General features: G+C 57.6%; 1 protein-coding gene across 1 annotated transcript in view; it reads left to right on the top strand.

The window, feature by feature from the left end:
• Positions 1 to 2,495: 2,495 nt before the first annotated feature.
• DCHS1 (dachsous cadherin-related 1) overlaps positions 2,496 to 20,262 on the top strand; it is a 46,596-nt gene continuing 28,829 nt past the window's right edge. The window contains exons 1-3 of the mRNA XM_074816764.1: positions 2,496 to 2,630; positions 3,144 to 3,213; positions 3,335 to 5,145. Coding sequence (XP_074672865.1) covers positions 2,496 to 2,630; positions 3,144 to 3,213; positions 3,335 to 5,145 — 2,016 coding nt within the window. The remainder of the gene's footprint in view (positions 2,631 to 3,143; positions 3,214 to 3,334; positions 5,146 to 20,262) is intronic.

Below are 20,262 nucleotides of genomic sequence, written 5' to 3'. Positions count from 1 at the left end.
GAGCCACTGTTGGAGGGAGGTGAGGCTGGGTGGCTGGGCTGGCAGCCAGCCCCGGCGGGTGCTGGCCCCGAAGGCCCAGGTAGAAGGTGGCAGGAGGGCCAGGGGGCATGGAGAGGGCTGTAGGTAGTGGCAGACTCAGTAGAGGTGTCAAGGGAGCAGCTAGCCTGAGGCCGCACTGCAGGCGAGCCTGGGCTGTGCCTGCTTCTGAGGGCAGATCGTCTGAAACTCGAGAGAGATCTATGTGGACGTGGAAGAGAAAAGCATATTCCAGGTCAGTGAGGTGCTCAGCAAAGATTAAACGGGCTTCTGAATCCCTCCTCATCTGGCCTGGAGTCTCAAAAACATCGTTCCATGAGTCATGGCCTCTCATGTGAGACTTTGGGTATGGCATCAGCAGCATCTGCAGCTTTGATGGAGGTTGTGCACAGCAAGCACTCTGACATCTGTTTGTGGCATGCACAGTGGGTGCCGGCTTCCCAGCTTCTCTGCTGGGGCCGCTGTGGGCCCGCTTCCCCTTCCTCATGGCTGACACGAGCCGCGAGGTGCCACTGGCGGGCAGGCAGGGGTGCATGCAGTGGTCCCTCTCTAATGCCTTATCTTTTTTTTCTCAATGTGACTTACCTGTTAAGCGTAGGCTGGGCTCTGCTGGTGCCCTGGCCTATCAGCCCTGGGCGCGGAGATGGTTGTGTATATGGCAGCTGACTCCGTTTTAGCTGCCCTTCCTGTCAACCTCCCTACCATGGCTCTGGACCCCAAACCCCTCTCCAAACAGATTCTCATGCAGCAGTTTTCTTCCGAGGCTTCTGCTGCCATTTTTTGCTGGGGAACTCAGTGCCCGATGGTGGGAGGGACAGAGAGGGAGCAGGGCAGTCTGGCTCACATTACACAGGCTGGGCCTGGACCAGTCAAGCCAGCCCCCAGCGCTGAGCTATCTGGTAATTGGAAGCAGCTGTTCAGATTTGGTGACTCTGCATCCACTGAGGTCACTGCTGTCTTCCTCTACGACCCAAGCCTGCAAACTTCCGAGGAACAGGGGGCTGCTGGTACCGTAGATGGCTGCCTGCCCACCCTGGACTGGTGCAGCCTGGCAGCCTGGTGGTTGTCTCTCTTGCCGAAGAGATGGCTAGGCTCTGAAACTACCCACTTGTATCCAGGGAGGATGGAAACGGAGAAGTTTACACAGACTTTCATCACCAGTTCCCCGCCCCAAGGACCCTAATTTCTGTTCCCCGGTTGTGCCAGTGCTCTCAGCTGCTCTTCACACACAAGATTTGCTTTTCGAGTTTCCTCCCTACCAGCAGCCCACAAAGCCTTGCTGCACTCCCTTCGGCTTCTCAAGAGCCACATCACTAATCAAACCAGGTGTTTTGTTTTTTTCCCCCATATCTGTGCCCTGATCTGTTCCAGGCACTACCCAAGACCTTTCAGCTTCATGCTGTCCTCAGCCACCAAGGTTGCTCCAAAGAGCCTTGTCCCTCTACCTGTTTTTCTACTCCCCTTTTTATTTAGCTCTTGTCTAACCTCCTGCCAGGGCTTTAAACCCTCTGCCCCGTACCTTCCCATGACCTGAGCAGCTGGGTCACACTCAGTTTCATCACAGAAGCAAACTTGGACCCCGCTCCCCCAGCACTGCATGTTCTGGATGTGTGCAGTTACCCCTCCGGCTGGGGAAGTTTAACCAGCTCCAACAGAGTGAGATCCGTCCAGGAGCACTGAGGTAGCGCAGATCCCCAGCTAGCAGCCCACAGGGGTGAAAGTATCTTCTTTCGACTTCTGCTCCTGAGAGATAATAAGGATTCATACTTGATAGGTGCAAGAAGAGTGTGTGGGTTTACTTGCCACAGACCTCAGGCACTGGATGCCCACTGAAGTAAACAAACACTTCTTTATATGTAGAAAACTCTTTTTAATATTTTTCTTTCTGTCACTAACCCAGGATTTCCACAGGGAAAACCGATCTAAACAGCTGACCCGAGGTGCGAAGGAGGACCCAGGGATAATCATCCTACGTCCCCCAGAAAGGGTTAACAGTCCTGTAGGGTTCTTTAGACCAAGAGCTGATATTCTTAGTCCTCAAAGGAGGCAATGTCAGCCACCTCCATCCCCCAAGACAGGGAGGTTCCTGCCGTCCTGCCTCTGACATGAGCGGCTCCTGAGTGTGGTTATGGGACCAGCAGCAAATGCTTTCAAGAGAGTCCAAGTGTGAGCTCATGCTGCCGCCATCCCTGCAGACCACTAAGCCTCGTTTACCGGGGGCTGAGAGCAGTGCTGGGGCTGGTGTTCTTCACCAGCTCCTTGACTGCAGAGTTCCTCTGGCTCTTCACGGGGAGGGTGGGCAGAGCCGGGGGGGGCTGACAGCCTGTGGGCACTGGGAGCCTGTCCAGCGTGTCCAGGAGTGGTGTTGCTGCAGGGAGCTGCTCCTCCCTGCGCGTCCCTCCCCCACTGCTGCAGTGAAATGAAGCTACGGCAGGGGGAAATGGAGTGAAGGAGCCAGAATGAGCAAGGAGCAGCGAGAAGGAGACAAAGGAGGAGAGCGAGCAGTGGAGGGTGTGGGACGGGGAAGGAGCCAGAGCAGCTGGCAGTTCAGAGGGAGTTGCTGCGTTCCTGCTGTACTGCCACCACCCTCCATGGTACCAGCTCAGGGCATCCACAGATCTCTGTGCCAGGCCAAACAATGGGCCCTGTCTGATTTTATCCTGGGCATTCCCAGCTGTGGGTACATCCCTTGCAGTACAGCCATTCTGATTTATTGTTCACTGGATGTGAGCCCGTTCCAGTTCTGCTGCTTTCTCCCAGGGACACCAGATTTATACTTCATGGGTTTTTTGTCACCTATATCCCAGTGGTCCTGAAAGGCATGCTACTGGGGTGGGGGGGCAGGGGGGGTCTCAACATGGTCACTTGTTGAGGTCTCTCCCAGTTTGAGACCACCTTTTTTTCAGGGTGGAGAGGTGCTGGGCTGCTGCTTGTGTCATCTTGCAGATAGCCTCTCGCGGAGGCATGGGAACAGTCTGCTCTAAGGCAGCTGGCTCCAGTGCTGGCAGGGGGCGGGTGGTTGGGAAGAACACTTGACCATGTAGGAATCGGGCACTGGCTGCCAGCCTCAGCACGCTGCCAGGTGTCGCCTCCTTGGCTGACTTCAGGTGCTGCCCTGGGCCTTCGCTCGGGGCACCCTGTGGTCTGACACATTTTCACCGTCGCTCTGTGTGAGGGGTAGGTGATACAGGGCAATCGGGCAGTAGGTACGTGGCAGGCCTTCCCTCTCCGAGTTTTTTTCTGTCCTTCCTCTGCTGCTCCCTCTTAACCAGCATCCTCTGGTCTGCATTCCATGCAGGATTAAAGCACACGCTGCAGGGGAGATCAAGCCACCCTCTGCTCTGCGAGTCACTGGCAATGGAGCAGATGAAGGGGTCAGCCGTGCTTCTGCTGGAGCTGCTGATTCTTGGGGGCCTGAGAGCAGGGAGGGGCTCTGCCGTCCTGGGCACTCTGGATCTACAAATAGATGAGGAGCAGCCAGCTGGCACCATCATTGGGGACATCAGTGCTGGCCTGCCCCCAGGAACCAGTGCCTACATGTATTTCATCTCGGCACAGGAGAGCAGTGGTGTTACCACTGACTTGGGGATAGATGAGAACACCGGTATCATCAAAACAGCTCGTGTCCTGGACCGAGAGACTCGGGACCACTACAGCTTCATTGCTGTTACCCCGGAGGGCATCACAGTGGAAGTGAACATCCAAGTGAATGACATTAATGACCATGCTCCAGCCTTTCCCAAACAGCACAGCACCTTCCAGATCCCAGAGCACACCCCCATTGGCAGCAGATTTCCCCTGGACCCAGCCTTTGATGCCGACAGTGGCCTACTCAATACACAAGGCTACGTGATTAAGGGCGAGAACGTGGGGCAGGCCTTCCGTCTGGAAACACGTCGAGGACCCAATGGGGTCCTGTATTTGGACCTGGTGGTCAGCAACGTCTTGGATCGGGAAAACCGCTCATCATACTCGCTGCTGCTGGAAGCCTATGACGGCGGCTCTCCTCCCCGGAGCACCCAGATGACGCTGGATGTGTCCATTCAGGACATCAATGACAATGCTCCTAGCTTCAACCAGAGCCGCTACCACACTCTCATCTCAGAGAATCTGAAACCTGGCAGCAGCATCCTGCAGGTCTTCGCCTCTGACGCAGATGAAGGTGACAATGGGGATGTGGTTTATGAGATCAACCGTCGGCAGAGCGATCCTGACCAGTACTTCACCATTGACTCCCGGACTGGAGTCATCAAGCTCAACAAAGGTCTGGACTATGAAGTACGGAAGGTGCATGAGCTGGTGGTGCAGGCAAGGGATAAGGCAGTCCATCCTGAGGTCACCACAGCCTTTGTCACTATTCACGTGCGTGACTACAACGACAACCAGCCCACCATGACGATCATCTTCCTGAGCGAGGACGGCTCCCCTCAGATCTCCGAGGGAGCCCAGCCTGGCCAGTATGTGGCACGCATCTCCGTTTCCGACCCAGACTATGGCGAGTACTCCAATGTCAATGTCACACTGGAAGGAGGGGATGGCAAGTTTGCCCTCACTACCAAGGACAACATCATCTACCTGATCTGCGTGGACCAGCTCCTGGATCGGGAGGAAAGAGACTCCTACGATTTGCGGGTGACAGCCACCGACTCAGGAACGCCCCCGCTCCGGGCAGAATCAGCCTTCGTGCTGCAGGTGATGGATATCAACGACAACCCTCCACTCTTCGACCAGCAGGAGTACAAACAAAGCATCCCCGAGGTTGTGTACCCAGGCAGCTTTGTCCTGCAGGTGACCGCCCGTGACAAGGACCAGGGTCCCAACGGGGAGGTGCGGTACAGTATCGTGCATGGCCGTGACACCCACTCCAGCTGGTTTGCCATTGACCCTGCCACAGGTATCATCACCACCGCTGCCCCGCTGGATTATGAGAAGGATCCTCAGCCCCAGCTGACTGTGCTGGCCACGGACCGGGGAAGCCCTGCCCTCTCTTCTTCAGCTGTGGTGCACGTGGCCCTGCAGGATGTCAACGACAACGAGCCGGTGTTCAGGAGTAATTTCTACAATGTGTCTCTGAAGGAGAACACCCCTGTGGGGACCTGCTTCTTACAGGTAGGTACAACTGTTGGAAGCTGGCATGGCCCGGGCTGTGAGAGGCTTGGGATGGGAGACCTGCCACTGCAGGTTCTGTGGTGCAGTTGTCATGGCTCAGGTGGGGAACAGTTGCAGCAGGAACGCTACAGCAGAGACCCCCACGCTCAGTGCGGGTCGGAAACGGGGCAGAGCACGGTTACACCCTTTCTGCATGCGAGTACTGGGTGATATCAGTGATACTGGGGGCACGCCGCGAGGATGTCCTCTGTGCAGAGCACGGTGTTGACCTCAGCTGAGCTTGGGGCCTGCTGTGCCAGGCCTTGCTCGTGCAGGCCAGGACACTCAAAACGGTGCTCAGGAACGTGGGTAGGACCTCTAGGAAGCTGCTTGTAGCCAAACTGCTAACTTCTCTCTCCCCCTGTGAGGGCACTCGCCTAGTTCATCAGTGCTTGTAAGGCCGGTTGTGAACATCAGCATTAATTATGCACAGCTGGTATTGTTATATTACCTTGGAAACAGCACCTGGGGGATTTGAGCGGAGAGACACGTGCTGTATCAGCGTTCGCACAGTGAGAGGTCACAGGTGAGGCCTGGAGAGGTGCTGCCCCTCTGACAGGTTCTGCGGACCCCAAGATGTGCCAGTAATGCCATTTGTATTTTGTTTATTTTGTGTTCTCTGCATTTGCTGTTCCAATCACGGCTCAGGCCCTGGGGCCCTGGTCGCTGGAGACAGGCGATGCGTCCACCTGAGCCAGGACGGGGAGACATGGGGCTCAGGGCTGACAGGGGTAACTGGCGTGGGGGAGCAGCAAGGCACTGCCGGCCGCGGCAGCGTCCAGACCGTCCGTCAGGACAAGGACCTGTGACGTTTTGGGCACCTTTCCGGAGTTGTGGGGCACTTGGGTGTCTGGCTGGGGCCGTGAGGAGCTCTGGGCCAGGCGGGGAGCAGTGCCAATGGGGCCAGGAGGAGGGGGCGAGGGGGAGCAGGAGTTCTGGGGCCCATAAGGAGGAGGAGGAGGAGGGCCTGCAACCTGGCCAGGGAAAAGGGCCCCCAGGTGGGCCTGGAGGAGGAAGTGGAGCTGCTGAGAAAAACCAGTCTGTGGGTGCGGTGCTGGGGCATCACCCAGCATGTGGTGGTGAGTGTGGGCCATGTCAGGTGTGTGAGTGCAGGGGCAGGTATGGGACGGGCGTGCTGGAGCGGGGCTTGTGTGGTGAGTGAGGGCAGGGGACGGGGGGTGGGAGTGTGGGGAAGAGCATGGGGGAAGGAGGAATTGGGTGGGAGCAAGGGCCAGGCACAGGGACATGGGGCAGGGGCAAGTTTAGGTTGGGGTGGATCTGGGGGAGTAGGGGATGGGTCAGGGTGGGATTGGAGGGAACGTCTGGGCAGAAGAAGTGGGTGGGAGATGGGGAGGAAGATCTGGGTGGGGAAAGATTTGGGTTTGGTCTGTGCAGGGCAACACTCCACGCGGTCCCAGTTGTGTGGGGATGGGGACAGGGACAGGACCAGGGCTGGGGACAGAGATGGGGAAGGGGTCAGGGGTTGGGGGGGGTTCAGGGACAGGGTTGGAGTGGAGGAGCCGCGTATCCCTGGGTGAGCGCGGAGGCCCCAGGCGTGTGCGGGGATGTCTCGGCTGCGGCAGCCCCCGAAGGGAGGCCCCCCTCTCTCCCCTTCTCCGTGCCTTCCTGCTCAGTGCCGCTTGCCGTGTGGGAAGGCGTTCTGGAAATGCAATCGGAGATGGCGGCTGGGCTCCTGATTGCGGGTGTGGGGACAGGCGGGAGGGAGAACAGGGCCTGCGGAGGAGCTGGGGAGCGTGGGGCCATGGGGGTGGCACAGGGAGACTGGTCCTGCACGGGGCTGCCTGGCCGCGGGGAGGCCAGGGCGGCGCAGGGTCCAGCCCAGCCCCACGCTGCGTAGGGGAAGGTGCTGGCCCAGCGGCCGGCAGCGACTGAGGCTCTGGCCAGATTTCGATGGTCTTGGCTCAGCCCTCGTGTTTCGTTTGGAAACGGCGCGTCTGGGCTGAGCGCAGGTAACTCCCGCGTGGCCTCGGCACAAAGCAAACAGCTCACACATCTGCTGCTGCTTCCTCTGAGCCGGGAAACGTGAGAGGATGGGAAAGGAGGCTGGCCAGGCTGCCGGCTCGGCACTGGGCCGCAGCAGGAGCGAGCCAGGTCGAGGAGCTGGGCAGAGCCGGGGCAGGAAGCCCGGGTCTCAGAGCACAGCTGCCCGGTGTGGCCACCCCTCAGCCACCGCAGCCCTGTTGCCCCGCGCAGGAGGGCTTCAGAGACGCTGTCGGGGTCCTCGGTGGCCAGCACCGCGTCCCGGGGGTCACCCGTGTCAGCTGTGCTGCCCCACAGCCTGTGCAGTTGCTCCCGCCTGACTCCATCTACCTGTGGCTTATAGGCATCGGGGCTCATCCTGCCTTGGGAGGTTACAGGGTCTCTGTCAAGGTCTGGATTTGGTCCAGACCCACGTAATTGTCACGAGAGCTTAGGCCATGGGCAGACCCTGCCGGTGTGATGTGCAGGACACAGGACAGCCCCCAAGGTCAACACAGAACTGAACGGGTTCGGTTCTCCATCGGACTGCCATGTCTTGAAGCAAAAAGCCCTGGGAGGGCCGGGTCTGTTTTCAGACGGCGAAGTCTGCTCTCCGTGGACAGGACAGAACGATGGGGAAGTGGGGAGTCCGTGTGAGTGACCAGGAGAGACTTGAATAACAGCTGCAGGTCTCCTGCTTCCTTGCACACCCCATCATCTCTGCCAGGTCGGTCTTTGTGTTTGGTGTACGAACAGAGACAAGCAGAGCAGGTTGCTGGCCTGAGCTCCCAAGAAAGAAAAAGGATCTCATAACATCTTCTTTATTTATCACTCGTGTTTATCATGGGCCAGGTCCCACAGTAGCAGACTCTGCACAAGCACTAAGCAAAGGAAATAGCAAACTCACAGTTCAAGTCTGAGATGAGAGAGAAACACCCATGGAGAAGAGCCCAGGGAATTGGTGAACGACACCAGCAGAAAATAGAGCAAGGGATAGTCACTGACTGGTTGTCTCTGTTTCTCTCTGTGGCCATGAATTGATAATATAGAAGCTTTAGGGCTCATCAGACTACATTCAAATGCTATGGTTACAGGATGGGAAGCACTGTTCTGGTATAAATTCACCCTGCTGGCTTAAATTTGTTTTAAACGTTTGACTTTGTACCAGCAAGCTGCATGCATGGTCAGATATTGTCTTTCTGGGCCTTTCTAACTTCTCATGCTAAATCAAGTATTGTCTGTCCTTTGGCAGCCAGCATACAGCACAGAGAGCTGTGTAAACCCCATGTTGTGAGCACAGGCTGATTTGACAGAAAAGTGAATGAGATGACATGAGATGAGATGGTAGATTATTGATACTGTTACAGATCCAATATTAATGATTTTGGAACCAGGGTTTACATATTTCCTTTGCATCCATACGCGCAATTGTTGGGGAACATTGGAAATCAAAAACTGACCAGCAACACACCTCACGTATAGTCTTATCTTGCAGTTTTGAGGGCAAATCTGATGAGTTTTGAAGTCTGAGTACCAGTGTGTTGTTCTGTGGGACTGTCTATGCTGCAGGCACAGCACCGGGACAGCCTCTTGGGCTGTGCCCCAGATAGGAAGACCTGCGTGAAGTGCTGTGGGCTAGACCAGGCCACATAGACTGTATTGCTGAGAGAGAGTCTTGACGGATAATCCTGATGCGTCGGTTGTGCTACTGAAGGGGGCAGCTGTGAGAGGACACGGGGAGTAGCCGTGCATGGGGACTGGAACAGTGAGAGGACTAACGCTCGCCGGCTTTGCTGCCAAAGAGAGTGGCGGGAGGTGGGGAGGACGTAACTACATGCATTCGTTTTCTTGGGACGAGGGATTTAGCATTAACCTATTTTCAGACCTTTGCATGACATAAAACAGGCCTCCCCCTCCTCAGAAACAAGAAGGCGAGCTTCCCGAGGCGAGATGGGGTGACGCCGTGAGCTTGCTGGGGAGCAGCGTGAGAGGAGGGAGCGCATCGCGCCTCTGGGACAGCAGGCTGCAATGGGGCAGAGTCTGGGGGTACACAAGGAGTGGGGACAGGGGGGAGATGCTGGTACATGGGGAGGTTGTGGGGGAGGTGAGTGCTGTTGTTACGGCCAGAAGAGCTGCATTTGTTCCAAATTCCTGTGAAAGTTATTTCCTTGCGCTGCCAGCAGCCTCCTCCTGGGCTTGGCACAGCAGCCAGCGCCATGATTAATTCAAGTAGCATTTCCCCTGGAGCTGCAGCAGCTTTTCCACTGCAGCCGAGAGGCCCCAGCCCCTCGCTCCTCTCCCCCCATGCTCTGCTCCTCCCCCCAGCCCCTCACACAGCTCCCTCCTTCCTCTACGATGATCCCCAGCCCCCTCACAGCTGCCCCTTTTCCCTCACCTCTGCTTCAGCCCCAGGCCCCTTACAACTCCTCTTCCTCCCACAGTCCTTGCTCACTCTCCCCTCCACATCCACCCACACCTGTACCTGCTGCCCTCCCAAGTGCCAGTCCCTGTGCGTCCCCCCCCGAGCCCCAGCCTGCCAGCAGCCCCCCCAGTCTCTGCTCCCTCTGGTTCTCTCCACACCCGTGGTTGCTGCTGGCTGTTGCTGCCTGGGACCCCCGGGCAGCTCTCACTGGCTGCGCTCTCCCTCACCTGCATGGCCCTTGGGACACTCCAGCCTCTTCCTGCTCCCCATCCCTTGCTCCCCGAGGTCACCCTGCTTGGCACACTCCATCTCGAGGTGCCCTGAGCCCCACTCTCACCCGCGTGTCTCACCCCGCCACGTCCCATCTCGCTGCGCAGACCTGCTCTGGGAGCACTCCCTGCTTGAGCTTTGCACGGCCGAAACCCAGCCCAGCCCCTGGGTCAGAGCCCTCGGCATCAGCGCTGCCAGGAGACCGTGGCCAGACCCCATTGCTTCCCACCCTGCGCTGCTGCTGCCCCACTCGAGCCCCCGCCTCGAGCGCTCTTCCTCTGCGCAGGCCCAGGCTCCCTGCCCCGCTCAGCCCCTGAGCTCCCGCACGCTCCGCTGGGCTCCCAGGGCCCTGCAGCTCCCTGAAGCAGCTCCATTTCACCTCCACGCAGCTCCACAGAGGAGACCCCCGGGTGCCCGCGTGAGCCTCGCTCATCCTGAGCCTTGCTCTGCCCCTGCGCTCGGAAAGTTTGTGGTTCACCCCCAGGCTGCTGCCCAGCCTCACCCTGCACGGTCCTACCTCCCTGCTGATGTCTGTGGTTAAACCGCTTCCCCTCCTCCTCAGAACCGAGGGCTTTACCCTGCCCAGCGCTGGAGGCCGCAGCCTGCCCCTGTTCTCCACACCTCGCTGTGCGTGACTCTGGCAGCCCTGCGCCTCTCCGTGCCCGGGCTGGGGCTGTGGGGCCGCCAGCCAGAGCCCTTGCCTGAGCCCCCCCGTAGCCGCGGGGCTGGGGGGAGCCCGGCGCAAGCAGACAGGGCCTGCGGCTGTGCGGAGGCTCCCCCCGGACGTGCTGCTCCCTGCAGCCCCGGGCTCTGACCCTCGCCTCGGCCACGTGTGCTGGACAATCGCTGGGGCCGAACCCTGACCCTGCTCACTCCCCCGAGGCCCGAGGCTGGAGCCTGGGACGCGGCCCGGGAGCCAGAGACGGCTCCTGAAATAGCAGCCGTGGCCACTCCCTGGCTGCTTTTAGCTGGTCAGCAGTTGTGCCAGGGCTGGGGAGGGCAGGATGCCTGGCACACGCTCAGGCAGAGGGAGCCGTGCGTGGGATCGTTGACCACACTGGCGCCAGCCTCCCCTCCTCTCCCACCAAGAGCCGTCACTCGGAGGGGCGGGAGCCCAGAGCCAGATGTTTGCCAAAGCCACAGCGTAACATGTGCGTAGCAGAGATCCAGCCAGGGCAGGGCTCCAGATGAGCTCCCTGCCTGCTGACTGCGCGCGCTGGAGGTGGGGAGGACAGCCAGAGAGTGGAGGCCCGAGCTGCTGAGCAGCGCTTCATCCCTCTGCAGCACTGTGGACTGCCAGGGGGGTGCACGGGTCGGCAGTAGGGCTGCGACGGCGAGGGGGGCTGTATCTGAGGGGCTCTGGTGTTGCCCTCTGGATGGGTCTGGGATGGAGAAGCCTTCACTCCTACAGGTGTTGTGGCCGAGGACCCCCGTGTGGGGCTGTGCTGCTCCGTCCATCCCTGAATTTGGGGAACATAAGAGCTTTGTGGTACCTTGGCTCCACTCGTCCCTCCTGCTTGCTGGGGGACTGGGAGGAGGGCGTGAAATAACCAGGCCTTGATGCCCATCTTTGTCCTCCCAATTCTCTGTGCAGCAGGGAGAGGCACACTTGCCCAGCACCAGCCCTCCTTCCCTCACAGCCATCATAGCTCCCTAAGACTGATGCTCTGGTTTCTTCCTGCCTAACCCTGAGCTATCTTGGGGCTCTTTGTCATCCACTTCTGCTCTACTTTGGCCACAGCACTCCCATGAGGTGCTCTCCTGCCCAGCTGCAGTCGCTGCAGGGTACACAAGCGAAGTCTTTGCACCAGACCCGCAGGGCAGAAGGGGCAGGTAGCAGATGCTGCTGCACGGTGATGTCGGGGCTGTGGTGCGGGGCTGGTGGAGCAGGTCAGCTCTCTCAGAAGGATCGGAGCTGAATGGGGAACTGGGAGGGTCAGGAGGGCCTTTGGCTGGAGATCACAGAACAGCTGAGTTTGGAAGGGACCTCTTGAGGTAATCTAGTACAACCCCTCCTGCTCAAGCAGGGCCATCCAGAGTTGGTTGCCCAGGACCATGTCTGGACAGCTTTTTGATACCCCCAAGCATGGAGTCTCCACCACCTCCCTGGGCAACCTGTGCCAGTGCTTCGTCACCCTTACAGTGAAAAAGTGCTTCCTGATGTTCAGAGGGACCCTCCTGTGTTTCAGTTTGTGCCTCTTGCGTCTGGTCCTGGCACTGGGCACCACTGGGAAGAGCCTGGCTCTGCCCTCTTGGTGTCCTCTTTCATGTATGGATGAGATCCCCCCCTGAGCCTTCTCTTCTCCAGGCTAAACAGTCCCAGCTCTCCGCCTTTCCTCATAACAGAGACACTCCAGTCCCTGCATCACCTTCGTGGCCCGTCACTGGGCTCTCTCCAGTATGTCCATCTCTCTCCTGTGCTGGGGAGCCCAGCACTGGGCCCAACTCTCCAGTGGTGGCCTCCCCAGTGCTGCGCAGAGGGAAGGATCCCCTCCTCCGACCTGCTGCAACACTCCCTGGCGCAGCCCAGGACACCATTCACCTTCGTTGCAGCCAGGGCGCATTGCCGCCTCATCTTCAGCTCGGTGTCCAGCTGCTTTCCAACCGGGTGGTCCCCAGCAGATATTCTTGCAGGGGGTTGTTCCTCCCCAGGTGCGGGGCTTTGCACTTCCCCCTGTTGAATTTTGTGACATTCCTGTCAGCCCATTTCTCCAGCGGGTTGAGGTCCCTCAGGGCAGCAGCACGACCCTCTGGGGTACCAGCCACTCCTCCCAATCCGGTGTCATCAGCAAATGTGCTGAGGGTACACTCTGCCCCATCACCCAGATCATTACTGAAGGTGTTAAACAGGACCGGACCCAGTATTGGCCCCTGGGGTACAGCTACCGGCCTCCAAGTATACTTTGTGCCGCTGATCACCACCCTCTGGGCTGAGCCTTTCAGCCAGTTTTCAGCCCACCTCACTGTCTGCTCATCCAGACCATTCATCAACAGCTGCTCCACAAGGATCTTGTGGGACAGTGTCAAATGCCTTCCTGAAGTCCAGGTAGACAATATCCACTCTTTTCCTTCATCTACTAGGCCAGTGCTTTATCAGGTTGGTCGAGCATGACTTCCCCTTGGGTGAAGCCATGCCGACTACTCCTGAGGATCTTCTTGTCCATCATGTGCATGGAAGTGGTTTCCAGGATGAGCTGCTCCATCACCTTCCCAGGGATCAAGGTGAGGCTGGCTGGTGTGGAGTTACCTGGGTCCTCCTGTTTACCCTTCCTGAAGATAGGAGTGATATTTGCTTTCCTGCTGTCTTCAGGTACTTCTCCCAAACACTATGATTGAGCAAAGATTATTGAGAGTGGCCTTGCAATGACATCTGCCAGCTCCCTTAGCATTTGGGGGTGCATCCCATCAGGGCCCATGAACTTATGTGTGTCCAGTTTGCTTAAGACTTCACTGATTTGATCCTCTTCAACCAAGGGTACATCTTCCTTGCTCCAGCCTTCACCCCAGTCTCTGGGACCTGGGATTCCTGAAGACCACTCTTACTAGTAAAGACTGAGGGAAAGAAAGCATTAAGCACCCCAGTCTTTTACATGTCCTGTGTCACCAGTCCCCCATCTCCTTCAGCTGTGGGCCTACATTTTCCCTGGCCTTCCTTTTGACACCTATGCACTCATAGAAGCCCTTCTTGACTTTGACATCCCTTGCCAAATTCAAATCCAGTTGGGAATTGGATGCAAACAGTAATTACAATGATCAGTTAGTGATTTCAGCAGAAAATGCCCCAGACGTATTGCCTGAGCCCCTCTGTGGTAGCCGCCTCTTGTATACCTATCGAAGGAAAGTCTTCAAGACACAGCATCACGTTCATCCCCTGGGTTCCTTAACACAGTCATGGGTCCTAGGGGCACATGCCATTTAATTTGCATCCATTATGCAAAAGGAATATTATATTTTGCCTGTCACTTTTATCCAGTTTCTTTTCCTGTATTGATATCAGCAACTTGATCTAGTTGAAGACGTCCCTGGTCATTGCAGAGGGGTTGGACCAGATGAGCTTTAAAGGTCCCCTCCAACCCAAACTATTCTATGATTCTATGATTTTTAATGCAAAAACAACAGTAGCATATCCCAGCCTCATGCTACCACTACACTGTGCAGTTCCTTTTGCATTTACTGTCCTATTCCCTTTGCCCTGCCTCTTATCCTTTAGGCCTTTCCCAGTTCTTCCCAGCACACAGATGGTGATTGTGCCAAACTGTAGCTATTTGATTTTAACATTTTGCATTTTTGGGTGTGTTTCAGTTAGCACATTTCTTCTGCTGGCATACCTTTTACATCCTAGTGTTCACATGACTGTCATGATATTCCTAAGCCTGAGTTTACAGTATCTGGCTAATCATGTCTCTAAATATTCACTGCCTGTCATGCACACAGACTTGAGAACATCCTCAGCCTTTTTATAGTGGTCACAAACAACTTCTGTGGACATAGAGAGGCTGCCCAGCGTACCAAACATCCTGCTGGGGTTGTCTGTAAGGGCTCACTGCCCACTCAGCAGCTGTCAGCATTTGAGTGCCTTTGTCCCCTCGCCCCCATCCCGCTCTGGGGCATGGCTGCAGCACTGATTTAACAACTGCCTGGACTAAACATCTTTCCTCCAAAGTCTGCAGTGAGATGCAGCTTTTCCCCTAAGGATGCTGTTGGTTTCTGGCCCTGGAATCATTCTCCAGCCCCTGATCTCCAGCTGGATCTGCAGGTTGTCTGCTTCCGTCAGCAGCACCAGGATGCTGGCTTCTGGTTCAGGCTGTCCCCTCATGTTAAAGTGGCATATCCTCCCTGGCTCCCCCCTGCCTCTCCCTCCTCCTGCTTCACTTGTTCAGTACGCAAAGTCTAAATTCCCCTCCATCAGGTTTTCCTTTGCAGCCCTTGGTTTGTGCTGCATGCCTTTGGCTTAGTACAAGGCTCCTGCCCTCTTGGAGAGACACAGATATCTGAGGAAAACCCGACTAGTCCTGCAGCCCCCTGCCTCTAAGATTAACAGGGGTTTGAGGATTGTGTCGCTGGAGCTCTCCCAGATGTCTTGGAGTTGCCCAGACCCATGGGCACAGGAAAGGAGTGCACGGGGTCAGAGGAAGAATTGTGAGCTAGCCTGTGTGTGACTGGGAGAAGCGGGGGGAGCATCTGTTGCTGGGACTGGCTGGATTTACTGCAGCAAGTCCAGGGCTGCTGCTGAGTGTGCAACAGTCGTGAGTCCTAAGTATTCCAGATAAAGGGCCGTATAGCACAGGGCTACACCGAGTGCTGGACACAGAGCCAAAGAGCAGCTGTAGTACAGCAGAGCAAGCTTCTGTGTAGCAGAGCGAGCTGCTTTACTGGTGTCCAAAAGCCTGTGCTGGGGAAAGGGTGCAACAGCTGGGTCACTGAGTCACAGAGTCGTTCAGATTGCGGAGATCTTGGGAGGTCTCTGCCCACCCCCTGCTCAAGGCAGGGGCAGCGGTGGGGTCAGACCAGGCTGCTCACAGCCTCCTCCAGTAGCGTCTTGACGCCATCGGCACTGGCAGTTTGTTTGGGGCTGCAGCTTCCCTGCTGAAGGCTGAGCGAGTCCTGGCCCCTCAGCAGCTCCTCCAGCCCCTGACCGGCCCTGCGGCCACCCGCGACCTCGCCGCAGCTTGTCCAGGGCTTTCCCGTGCTGGGGGCCCAAAACTAGATACGGTGTCTAGGTGTGGTTTAGCAAGGGCTGAGTCGAGGGGAGGATAATCCCTGCCCTTGGCCTCCCAGCCGTGCCCCTGTGCACACAGCCCAGGGTGCTGTGGGGCTCCTGTCCTGCTCGCTGCCCACCCAGACCCCCAGGACGTCTCCCCTGGAGCTGCAGGGTGCTCTGCTTCCCAGAGCAGGACCTGGCATCTGTCCTTGCTGAGCTCCCTGCGGTTCCTGCCAGCCCATTCCTTGTGCCTCAGCCCCTCGGGGTGCAGTCCTGCCCTCGAGGGTGGCAGCCGCTTCCCACCCCCCCAGCTTGGTGTCATTTGTGACCTTGGCAAGGTGCACTCTGTGCCTGCCCTGGGCCATCGCTGAAGATATGAAGCAGGAGGGGTTCCCAGGCTGGTCCCTGTGGTGCTCCACGTGTCACCCTGCTCCAGGCAGAACACAGCTCATGAACCACCACCCTCTGAGCTCAACCCTCCAACTTGGTTTTGACACCCCCGGTTGTCCAGCCCTCCAGACCATAACATCCTGCCTTGGATATGAGGCAAAGGTGTCAAAATCCTTCTTGAAGTCAAGGCAGTTGTCATCCACAGCTGTCATGCCTTCAACCACAGATCCCATCACTGCATCTCAGAAAGCACAGGACAGTCAATCCGTGCTGGCTGTTCCCCTCCCAGGCTCCTCCGTGTGGCCAAAAACATGCTCCAAGCGGACTCGCTCCATGATTCTTCCAGGGTCCAAAGTGTGGCTGACAAGGGTGTAGATCCTCAGATCATCCTTTTGTCCTTTTCTGAAGGTGGGGTGCAGTGTTTGCTTTTCTCCAGTTGTCAGGGATCTCCCCTGATCTCCACCACATTTGAAAGAGCAGCCCTGCAAGTCCATTTCTGTCAGCATCCATTGATGCAGCCCGCTGGGTCCCATGGATTCGTATGGATCCAGTTCACTGAAGAAATCCTGGCTCAATCTTCATTCCTGTCTGGTAGCTCTGAACCCTTCCGAAAAGTATGAAGGCCAGGGAGACCTTGTTGGTGAAGACTGAGATGAAGGAGGCATTGAGTCTCTCAGTCTTTTCTGTGTCTGCTGTCACTAGATCACCCACCACACTCAGAAATGGGCCCTTGTTCAGCCTTTTACTACAAATGCAGTGGTAGAGGCTTTTCTTAGCACCCTCAATATTCCTTGCAAGTCTCAACCCCTCTCAAACTTTGACTTTCCTGGCACCATCCCTACATGCCTGGGCAGTGTTTATAAATTCCTCCTTTGTAGCTTGCCTCCGCATCCACCTCCCATATGCTGCCTTACTGCATTGCAGCTTAGCCCTAAGGTCCCTGCTTAGCCAAGGCCGTCTGCTGATATGTCTCCTCATTTTCCCAAGTACTGGGATGGACTGTTCTTGGGCCTGGAGTGTGCTGTCCTGAAGGCTTGCCAGCCTTCCCGAGCTCCCTTGGCCCTTGGAACTGCCTCCCATGGGATCCCTCCCACCTACCAGTTCCCTGTATAAGCGGAAGCCTTCCCTGAAGTCCAGTGTCTGTACTCTGCTACTCTCCCTCCTCACTCCCGTTAGGATCCTGAACACGATGACAGCCAAGGCTACTGCCAGTTACCACATCCTCCGTCAGTCCTCCCTCGCCAGCGAACAGCAGCGTGGCACCCCTGCTTGGCCAGGGAGACTGAAATCCTTTGTAAGACCCAGGGTCTGTGATCCAGAGGGTTCCCTCAGGTACCACTGCCTCCTTGGCAGCTCCAGCTCAGGGATTTCCTGGCCCAGCACTGATGTCCTTGTGTTTAAAGCCCCGAGTGGATTTTTCTCTGTGAACGCAGGTAGTTGCTTTCTGAATCTGTACAGTTCGGAATCACTGTGCCCTGAAGCGAGGAATTCCACGTTTGCATTTGTGTTGAACCCCGCACTGCTGGAGAGCAACCAGCTGTGTCCAGCCCTGAGCCAGGCGCTGCCAGCACACCCTGGCAGGCCGTGCTGCGCTGCCCTGCGAGGGGAAGGCAGGCATGGAGGGAGATGACCCGCCCCAAGCCCGGGCGCCGCTTCCCAGCCCATGGTCCGGTGCCGGCTTTGCACAGCCCCAGCAGGACTGGGGGGCACCGCTGAGTGTCGGGGGGATATCCAGAGTGGGGGACACTGGAGGAAGCTGGCAATAGAGGGAGGTGATGGGGGTGTCACTGGGGGTGCCAGGAGAAGGGCGCCAGTCCCGGTGCCCTGGGAGCGTCTGGATGGGCCCTGGGATGTGATGGAGCTGTGTGGAGCACAAGAGGCAGGCAGGGATGGGCTGTGCTGTGGGACAAGGGGGAGCCCGTTGCAGGCCGGACCTGGCCGTGGCTAGCACAGTGTGTGTTGGCTGGGGACACCAGTGCTGCCCTGGGCTGAGCGGGCTCTGTGTGAAGGCTGGGCTGTGCCGGGAGCACGCTGTAGGCAGGATGAGAGGACAAGCATGGAGGGAGAGTAGTGCTGCATGTGCTGCGCACAGCTGTGGCAGGCTCCAGAGAAATACCGTGCTTGCAGCCAAGCACATCTTAACCAGGCCGAAACACAGGCGGGAGCACTGGCCCTGTGCTGCTCAGAAACCCTGACCTCATTCTAGACTTGAGCAGGATGCTCTGCAGGACCCTGAGCCTCAGTCTCTCTCTCCTCAAGACGAAGGAGCAGATTGCTGTCAGAAACATCTCCCATATCCAATAGCAGGATGAGTTAATGCAGCCATTATCTCCTGATGGCGAAGGATTTCCCTTTGGAGAATGGGGTCCTACAGGGTAGAACAGGAAAGGTACAGGCCAGAAAACACTCTGACCACGCAGCTGGTTTATCCAGGAAGGGATGGGTGCCTGGTCCACCAACCAGTGCCAATACAGAGAGGGTTTCTGAGAACAACCACCCTTAGTCTGACAGCGGCAGGATCGGACTCAGCGATAGCAGCAGTGACTAGAAGTAGCTCTTCAACAGGGAGTGTAATGAACCATAGGAACAATTCACCATGGCTTCCTTCTCGCTGCTGATCTGGCTGAGTCTGTGAACGGGAGCATCTGGACTCTCGATGCCAGAGCTCCCTGCCGCAGGGAGCACCCTTGGAGTCCCAACTCGGGGAGGGAGCGCTGGGCTCTGGCAGCACTGCCGTCCGACGGCACGGCACAGGACGTTTTCACCCCGCGTGGGCAGTCTCCCTGCCCTTGCGCTTTGTGAACACTTCTGTTTGTGGCACGTGGGGTTTCAGCTGTGTGTGCTGTAGTCTTGGGCAGAAGTACAGCAGCTCTTTGCCTCTGCACATTGTGCCTGGTGTATCTGTGGTGATTGTGTGAGCTTGTGCAGGTGTCCTGTGCAGATGAGGTGACCCCACAGCTTTGTCCACACCTCGCATCTGCATGCTGACCCTGCAAGCTTGTGTGGGTGTCTTGTTCCCAGCTGCAGCCTTCTCCTCTCCTTTCTCCTCTCACACGGCTCCTCCTGGGAACAGCCAGTCTTGGCCCTGCAGGATGTCCAGCGAAGTCAGAGGTGAGGGTGCTGCAGGAGCTCCACTCGGGCTCAGAGCTCTGACTCCTGCTCCCACATATTCAAGCAGGGGCCTTGCACAACCCCGAACGGAGCGTTTCCTGGGCTGTCCCATAGACAGCTTGACCCCATTTCCCTCTTATTTCTCATGCAAACATCAGGAGCCTCATAAGTAAGCTACAGTAAAACCAGCTGTTGATCCAAGATTTGGGATGGGTGCTAAATACAGGGGCTGCCCTGCATCAGCTTCCAGTAAAGTTCCTAGAAAAATACCCAGACTTGGTTTAAAGATTTCCAGGAGCAGTGAATTCACCACAGGCCTTGGTGAGCCCTTTTGGTGCTTAATTGTCTTCACAGCTAGAAGTGTGCACCATGTCCCAGGCTGCGTGTGCTCTGCAGCCATGGGTCCCAGCCCGACGAGGTGCCTGCCAGACCTCGGGGCCGACCAGACCCTGCGCGACCTCCAGAGAGGTCCCCGGGAGGCGCCACCCCAGCCGCAGCAGGGAGCTGCGCGGCCCCTGGGGCTCGTGTCGGGCCCTGCTGAGCGCAGGCAGGGCAGGCAGCCAGCCCCGTCCCACGGACCGCAGACAGGACGCCGGCGGTCTGCTGGCACTGCCTGCCTGCGGGCAGGAGAGCTCGGGCTGGGGGTGCGCCCGCCACGGCCCCACGTCCTCCACACCGTGGCAGAGACGTGAAGCAAACCGTCCAGCCGCCCCGCACCGAGCGAATGACTGAGCTGCTGCTTGGGGTGTTCTGTTGTTCCTGTGGCTTTTCTCTGGGCGCTGGTTTAGCACCACCCCTCCGACTAAGACCGGGGCCAGACACAAGTCTCCAGTAGTGCTCGCACCAGTGCTGGTGTAGCCATGACGTGACCTCTCCTGGACCCTGTGTGGGCTCGTACAGGCAGGGTTTGTGTTAGACCGTCGGCCCACAGACGGCCCCACAGCAGGGTGGGGAGGTGGAGTCCTGGACACATGTGAACGGGGAACGTTTCTGAGGATGCCTTGCCCTGGCTCCATGGCGAGGTTTGGCTCTGGTGCCAGCCTGCTGGCTCCACCAGGCAGGCTTGCAGGGAGATGGCTCTGGGTGCCAGGGAGCAGCCAGGGAGATGGTGCTGCACTGTGTGATAGTGAGGGCTCCTCTGTTCCTCCCCTGTTCCCAAATCTGACCCAGCTCCTGTGGCAGAAAGCTGGATTTCCAGATAGCT

This window comes from Strix aluco, chromosome 2, assembly GCF_031877795.1.
Source record: "Strix aluco isolate bStrAlu1 chromosome 2, bStrAlu1.hap1, whole genome shotgun sequence".
NCBI classification, from domain to species: Eukaryota; Metazoa; Chordata; class Aves; order Strigiformes; family Strigidae; genus Strix; species Strix aluco.
Note: the sequence above shows the minus strand (reverse complement) of the source record. Positions and strands in the feature narration are given on the sequence as shown.